The sequence below is a fragment of the Gekko japonicus genome, unplaced genomic scaffold (genome assembly GCF_001447785.1).
Source record: "Gekko japonicus isolate JY-2015 unplaced genomic scaffold, Gekko_japonicus_V1.1 scaffold4882, whole genome shotgun sequence".
In the NCBI taxonomy this organism is placed as follows: Eukaryota; Metazoa; Chordata; class Lepidosauria; order Squamata; family Gekkonidae; genus Gekko; species Gekko japonicus.
Window position 1 is genome coordinate 1488 of NW_015168809.1, and position 8265 is coordinate 9752.

The following is an 8265-nucleotide window of genomic DNA, read 5'->3' on the forward strand; positions in this document are numbered from 1 at the left end:
ATCCTCCAAGAGCTTACAGTAGCTCCTGTAAGAAGAGCTCTGTAAGCTCTTGGAGGATTGGCTACATTAGGGGTGTGTGGCCTCATATGCAAAGGAGTTCCTGCTACAAAAACAGCCCTGCTGTGAGCTGTTGGAATAATGGAAATTGCCGCTTGAAAGGTACATTCAGCTCTGGTTGCACATCCCATTCCTGGGGACAACACTGGCCTGCAATATGGAAAAGGCTTGGTGCGCATGAATGAGGGGGGGGGAGAGATCTTCTGGAAATGTCCTTTGTCTATACACCATTTCCGAATAATTTTGCCCAATCCAAGATCGGTCACCGCAAGTTTCCAGTGCCACTGAAGTGCTTCTTTGAATTGCAGAGATATCAGAGCCTGGCTACTTGGGAGAGAACCTCAGTTTCAAGCAGCGTGTTTCCGAGAATAAAATATGTAAAGAAAGCGAACATGTAAAGAAAATACTAGAGACTCTGCCGGAAGTTTCTGTATCCTCCATCACGATGGAGTCGTCAGCCACAGAGATTCCATACCAAGTTCGGAAGCTACCTTGTAAGGTACCTCTCCGTTCCATCGTCTCGTTGCTTTTAGATTCTCCTTAGACCCGTCCACAGGATTTGGCCGCCAATTCCACATCACTGCCCTGCTACCTTTTGTGGCCAGACTCTCTCCCACGTCCTTTCATCTTGCAGATGCTGCGTTTCCCTATTCTCCTGGTAATCGGATCTCGAATTCTGCATCGATCCCACCCACCCCCCACCTGTTTATGCACTGGCAACTGGGGGAACTATATATGATGAAGGAGGAATGGCTCTGATTCAGTGGAAAAGGCTCTGCTTTTCACGCAGAAGGTCCCAAGTTCAGTCCCAGATCCATTTCAAGGTGCTGGTACTTACCTTTAAAGTCCTATAACGGCCAGGGGTCAGAATGCCTTCGGGACCACCGAGCACTGAGATCTACAAATCAACACCCTTTTGTAGTCCCCGGCCCCAGGGATGTCCGACTCGCCTTGACTAGGGCCAGGGTTTTTTCGGCCCTGGCCCCTACCTGGTGGAACGAGCTCCCGTATGAGATCAGGGCCCTGCAGGATTTATTACAATTCCACGGGGTCTGTAAGACAGAGCTCTTCCGCTGGGCTTTTAGTTGAGGCAGTGGGTATCCCCCCCTGCCCACATCTGATTGGCCTCCCATCAGTGTCCTGAACTTGAACAACCATCTGGGAACCATACCACTGTTTTTAGCTACTGAGTTATTAACTAGATTCTGCATGGTATTTTAGGATTGTATGATTATTTTAATCTTGTTTTAAATTGGTGTTAACTGTCATCGTATATTGTTTTAACACTAATGGAACCCACCCGGAGCCTGCTTGCGGGGTGGGCGGGATACAAATTTAATAAATAAATAAATCCTAAGTAAAAAGAGTCAAGTAGACAAGAGTCAAACTGAGAGCCAGTTTGGTGTCGTGGTTAAGTGCGCGGACTCTAATCTGGGAGAACCGGGTTTGATTCCCCACTCCTCCACTTGCACCTGGCTGGATGACCTTGGGCAAGCCATAACTCTGGCACAGCTGTTCTTGAAAAAGAGCAGTCTCTGTCAAGAGCTCTCTCAGCCCCGCCTACCTCACAGGGTGTCTGTTGTGGGGAGGGGAAGGGAAAGGAGTTTGTAAGCCGCTCTGAGACACCTTTGGGTAGTGAAGCGGGGTATAAATCCAATATCTTCTCTTCTTCTAGTACTAAGTAGGTGATGTGAAAGACCTCTGCAAGAGACCCTGGAGAGATGGTGCCAGTCTGAGTAGAAAGTACTGACTTTGACGGACCAGTGCCATCGGGCTTTTCTGCATGCTCATTTTCTTCACTTGTGAGTTCCTGTTCCTTCCGGGAGGGAGGATTCTGTTCCATGTGCTTTGCTCCCTCTAGTGGTCAATTCAGTTTTATATCACTTTATGTCTGGCATAAAAATCTGCTGTTCAAATCCGCAGGGGGATAGGTTGGATACGAACCGATGTAATATCGAATCGAACACTAGAGGGAGCAAAACACATACGGAAAAGAGAGAACTTCTGAAACTACAGGAACACACAACCAAGGAAAACCAGAATGCAGGAAAGCCCATTGATCTAGAAGAGCTAGATTATTGTCCCCCCCACCATCTCCAATCTGTATGTGGAGGAATTACCCGAAGCAGGCATGCATTTGAAGTTAGCCATCCCATGTGTGGGTGAGCTGGCAGCCCTCAACCTGTCACCCTGTGAATGAGCTCTCAAATGTGAGTCTGGGCCTGGGGGGCGAGGAGGGGAGAGCGAAAGCCTGAGACACGGCGATCCTGGAGCAGACTCTCACCCTGTGCCTGCTTACTCAGAAGTAAGCCCCAGAGCGATTAGTGGGGGCTTTCTTCTAAGTAAGGGTGTGGGGGGGTTGCAGTCTTCACATTCTTCATTTTCTAAATTAGACTTTTATGGATGTTTTTGAAATAGTACTAGAATTGAATTGCAGAAACAGTGAAAAGGGAGGGGAGAAATGATAATGGAAAAGAGAAGCTACAAATGTCTGAAAGAAAAGAAAAATTCAGAAGATTCTGAGGGGCGTCAGTTGTGTTCACACAGGGTCTTCTGTTGATTGTCTGCCAGTTTGGTGTAGTGGTTAAGTGCGCGGACTCTAATCTGGGAGAACCGGGTTTGATTCCCCACTCCTCCACTTGCACCTGGCTGGATGACCTTGGGTCAGTCACAAGCTCTGGCACAGCTGTTCCTGAAAGAGCAGTTTGTGTCAGAGTTCTCTCAGCCCCACCTACCTCCCAGGGTGTCTGTTGTGGGGAGGGGAAGGGAAAGGAGTTTGTAAGCCACTCTGAGACGCTGAGTGCAGGGCGGGGTATAAATCCAATCTCCTCCTCCTCCTTCATAGTAATCTAATCAAGACAGAAAGATTTGCATGGCAGAGGAGGTCTCAAAACAGAGATCTTCATTGACAAAAATAATGAAAAAAAACCTTTTTGGCTGGAAAAGTATCTGGTTTGATAGGGATTGCGATCTCATTTTAATGGGAAAGTCAGTTTTCCCAGGGCGGTTTCCCTAATTTGCTTATTTTCCTCTCCCACATTTTATCCTTATAATAACCACCCTGTGATGTAGATCAGGCGGAGAGAGAGACTGATTTCACACAAGAGCTGTGCCGCAGTCGCACCTCCCTTTGCCCCGCTTCTATTGGTTAATTTCCCACTCGAAGCCGTGCAGCCGCGTTTTGACCCGCGGCTCCGCCCGATTTTGCGGTTTCATGATCCTGTTTTTTTGAGGATCATGAAACCGCGGGGAAAATCGGGCGAAGCTGCAGGTCAAAACGCAGCCGCACGGCTTCGAGTGGGAAATTGACAGATAGGAGCAGGGCAAAGGGAGGCGCGACCGCGGCGCAGCTCTTGTGTGAAATCGGTCCGAGTGACCGGCCCAGGATCACCCAGAAAATGGTGCAGGGGAATTTGAACCCGGGTCTCCAAGATCCTAGTCCAACTTCCTAACCATTATATCACGCCAGTGCATGATTGCCGTCGTTAGATTTCTAAATCACCCGAGAATTGAGACGCCCGCCCTATCAGTCCTGTTGAATGCGAACGATTTCCTAGCGGAATGACACCCAGAATCATTTTTCTCCTCCTGTTGCCTCTGCCATTAGAAGCTTAGCCCCTCCCAAAGTTTAGCCTGGAAGAACGACATGTCCAAAAAGGAAAGGGAACAAGACCGCGCTTACCTCAAGAGACTCGATGCCCAGCACAGCTTCCTGAGGAATCCTCGCTTTTTCCTGCCGAACTCGCTTCATGGGGGCAAGTCCCTGATTTTGCCACAGAAGAAGGTGCAGCGCATAATAGCAGGAAAACAAAGGACCGTAGTGGAAAGGTAAGCTGCGCGATAGAAACAGACCTTATTGATATGGCTCTTTTGGTTGCTCATTATCTCAACGTTTCTTACAACGTCCCTGTAAAATAGACCAGTATTATTACATTGCAGAGAGGGGAGCTTGGGGCTTATCTAAGAGGACGAACAGAGCCAGCTTGGCGCAGTGGTTAAGAGTGGCGGGGTCTAATCTGGAGAACCCGGTTTGGTTCCCCACTCCTCCTCCACATGAAGTCGGCTGGGTGACCTTGGGCCAGTCACAGTTCTCTCAGAACTCTCTCGGCCCCACCTGCCTCACTGGGTGTCTGTTGTGGGGAGAGAAAGGGAAGGCGATTGTAAGCCACTCTGAGACTCCTTTCTCTGCTCAGCTGATGCTATCCATTCAGATTGCTTGTCACTCAAGGCTCTCTGTTTCTGTGAAGAATTAACCTCATTGAGAGAGAAGCCAAATGGAAGGAAGTTCCAGACGTTTAGGTGCCATCACTGAGAAGACTCTGTCTTGAGCAACCACACAGTACATATATGTCTGGGCCAGTGATGCTCTGTATTCTTGGTGCTTGGGGGGGGGGGCAACAGTGGGAGGGCTTTTAGTGTTCTGGCCCCACTGCTGGACCTCCTGATGGCACCTGGTATTTCTGGCCACCGTGTGACACAGAGTGTTGGACTGGCTGGGCCATTGGCCTGATCCAACATGGCTCCTCTTATCTTCCTTTATTTGGCAGTGGGCAGTGGGCAGTGAGCAGATCAGGATAGTTCATAGGGCAGGAGGCGGTCATCGAGACAGCCAGTTGGTCAATCTGACAAGGGTAAAAACGGGTGCCGGGTTGTGTGCTGTCCATCCTGACTCCTGAGCTAAAGTCGGCCCTAGGAAGCTGTGCCGCAGTTCCGGCAACAGTCCCTTGCCAAGGAATATTTGGCCAAATAAATACTTTGCAGCGGTTGCAGAAGATGTTCAGTCTTTGGGGACTTTAGAAGGAAGAATCAGAGCACAGAAGAATTGTACGAAAGGGGAGCAACCACCCTTGAAGAATACATTCCCCACTTGGTGGAGGGCAGTTCTCCTGATTAAAAGGGTTCTGGTAGGACCCAAAGCAAAGGATGAGATGGTTCGACAGTGTCATAGATGCAACGAACATGAAGTTGAGCAAATGTCAGAGGACGGCGGAAGACCAGAAGGCCTGGCGTGGATCTGGTCCATGGGGTCGCAAAGAGTCGGACTCGACTTTGCGACTGAACAACAACAACAAGGACCCAAAGAGTGGCCCTTTGTAGGACTCAGACCATTTAAGCATGAAAAGAACCTGTGACAGCAAAAGTGGCTTCACAGAGATCGGTGGCAGGAACTTCAAGCAGCTGAAGGTGCTGCCTGAGCATGTAAAGTAGGGGCTGAACATATCCAGGGTCGAAAGGAGACCCACCTGAACCCCGGAAATAGCCGTCATCTTTAGATCGGGTTAGAATTTTATTATTATTGTTTATGGATTGGATTGTTTTTAAATGTTTTTAATTATTCTATGTATTGAATTCATATGTTGTGACCCATGCTCCCTCTAAGCTGTGGAGCCTTGTGAGCAAAAATTCTACTTTGTGAGCTGCTGGGCAAGCAATTTGGCTACTGCATAAATTAGTTTGCCCTGGAGCCCTCCTTCCTGAGCTGAGACAAAAATCTGTGAGCTGGAGGCTAAAAAGCTGTGAGCTAGCTCACACGAACTCAGCTTAGAGGGAACGCTGGTTGTGACCTGCCCTCAGCTTGCTTGCGGGGGAGGGCGGGATAGAAATCAAATCAATAAATAAATACATTTGTCCATGTATTTAAACCCGTTGGTATAACTGGTGGACAGTCATAACCTTGCAGATCTGGAGGCCGCCCCTCAAAGGCCATGAGGTCACCGAAAAAAAGCTCTATGCGACCTTACAACAGTTTTTTTTTTGTTTCGTTCCAGCAGTTCTGACGCCGTTCCTATCTTTCTGTCAAATCCTCCAGCTGTTTTGTTTTCTGAGTATGAAGTTGGCCAAGTTTATGAGGTGAGACGTTCTTGTTGGGCAGAGAAGAGATTTCGCTTCTGAAGGCACGGCCCTCTTGCCCTGATTTTTTCAAATTTTATGTATGTCTTTTTTTGTTTTTTCCTTTGTTTCGGGGGTTTCCTACAAGTTCCTTTTTTCACGCTCGTATGTTTTGGATTTATCAGTAGCTTCAGTTCAGGGAGATATCTGAAAGACTTCAATAAAGTTGTATTGTTTGTTTTACTGACTGAAGCACAGTTCTCTTTCGGCTTTTCAACATTTCAACATTCACATTTTCCTCCCCTTGAGCCTTCCTGTTGCTTTGGGTTTTCTCCCTGTTCCACATGTGTTTTGTTCCCTCTAGTGGTCAGTTTGATATTACACTGCTATATTCCTGTCGTAAAAACCCACAGTTTAAATCTGCAGGGAGATATGCCAGACAGACAGCGGTGTAATATCAAATCAACCACTAGAGGGAGTAAAACATGCACGGAACGGGGGGGGGGGGAACCCTGAAGCAACAGGAACACACAAGGGAGGAAAATGAGAATGCAGAAACGCCTCTCTTTCAAAGCGCCTTTAGGGCCAAACTATGTGTTTAGGTTTTTGAAGAGTTAGGCCAAGGGCAGTGTTCCCTCTAAGCTGAGATAGTGTGAGCTAGCTCACAGCTTTTTAGCCTCCGGCTTACACATTTTTGTCTCAGCTCAGGAAGGAGGGCTCCAGAGCACACTAATTTATGCAGGAGCCAAATCGCTCGCTCACAACTTTAATGCCAGCAGCTCACAGAGTAGAATTTTTGCTCACAAGACTCCACAGCTTAGAGGGATCATTGGCCAAGGGTCTCCAGACCCAGCATGGGTTCCCTTCAGTCCCACAGCAGCTGCAGAGAATGGCTTCTGAAAAATAAAGGCGAGCCCAAATGGGCTGTGAACATCACTTCTGTGGAAGGAAGGACTCCTGCCTCCCCACCGAGCCGTTTTTACCATGCAGAAATAGTGCTGGATGAGTTACTTCCCTGTTTTTGCTGCTCTGCATGGAGTATTCCGTGCGCATGGAGCATCAAAAGCAGGAAATAACTCCTCCTCCCCCCAGAATTGTTTTGGTGCAGGAAAATGGCTGGGAGGGGAGGCAGAAGGCATTCCTCCTCCCGCAGTGGCGTTCCAGGTCCATTTGGGCTCTCCTTTATTCCTAAAAAGCCTTTTCCCACAGCTGCTATGTTGGATCCTGGGGACCTGGACCCCACACTTCAAAAACCCAACCACGTAGCTTGGCCCTTACAGGCAGACTGCAATGCAGATGGCTATTAGTTCCCCCCCCCCCGTTCCGTGCATGTTGTACTCCCTCTAGTGGCTGATTTGATATTACATCATCATATGCGTCTTGCTGCCGTGTTTCTCGACCTTTCCTTCTTTGTAGATGACAGTTGAGTTACAGAACATGACTTCCACGTCTCAGAATTTTAGAATCATCCCTCCGGCCACGGCCACCTTCGCCATTGGGCTGGGTGAGTTCCTTCTCGGTTCCAGGGAGGGCAGATTACTTGTTCGCTGATTTGACCCAGGGGCTGGATTCCATGCCTCCCGGAGGTAAGGCCCTCCCTCCGTGAGCGCTCCACGTCAGCCAGAAGAGCTAAGGAAAGCTGCCGCTTCCGGCTCAAGAACCTGACCGCAGACCTAACACCAGCTGACCTATTTGATGTAGATTTTATATCTATCTATCTATCTTGGGAGCTGCGGTGGCTCAAGTGGTTAAGACGCTGAACTGCAGGCTGTGGAAGGTCGGTAGTTCAGCAGTTCGAGACCCGAGTGTGCCGCATGACGGAGTGAGCTCCCGTCTCTAGTTCCCGCTCCTGCCAACCTAGCTGTTCGAAAGCAAGGAATTGCAAGTGGAGAAATAGGTACCAATTCAGTGGGAAGGTAACAGCGTTCCGTGCGCCTTGGTGTTTAGTCATGCCGGCCACATGACCACGGAAAACGTCTTCGGACAGCGCTGGCTCTTCAGCTTGGAAACGGAGATGAGCACCACAACCCTAGAGTCGGACTCGACTGGCTTTCGAGCAAGGGAACCTTTACCTTTACCTATTTATTTATTTATTTATCGCATTTATATCCCGCCCCATCCCATGACGGCGTCAGGGCGGCTCACGGCAGAGATAAAACAATAAATATACGATTAAAAACCAATTCAATAAAAACAGGATGGCAGCAAAAAATGACGTCAGTTCAGAGCAGTTAGTTGTCGTAGATTTTTCCGAGCTGCATGGCCGTGGCCTTGAAATTGTAGGACCTGCCGTTTCGCCAGCAGCTGAGACTGGCATCCTCAGAGGTATAATTTATTTATTCATTTGATTCCCCCCCCCCCCCCCCCCCCCCCCGGGGG

General features: G+C 48.8%; 1 protein-coding gene across 1 annotated transcript in view; it reads left to right on the forward strand.

The window, feature by feature from the left end:
- Positions 1 to 365: 365 nt before the first annotated feature.
- Positions 366 to 8265, forward strand: part of DLEC1 (deleted in lung and esophageal cancer 1) — a gene marked incomplete at both ends in the record, with an annotated part of 64595 nt that continues 56695 nt past the window's right edge. The window contains 5 exon segments of the mRNA XM_015415719.1: positions 366 to 551; positions 822 to 857; positions 3690 to 3885; positions 5826 to 5907; positions 7303 to 7390. Of these exon segments, the coding sequence (XP_015271205.1) occupies positions 366 to 551; positions 822 to 857; positions 3690 to 3885; positions 5826 to 5907; positions 7303 to 7390 (588 nt within the window).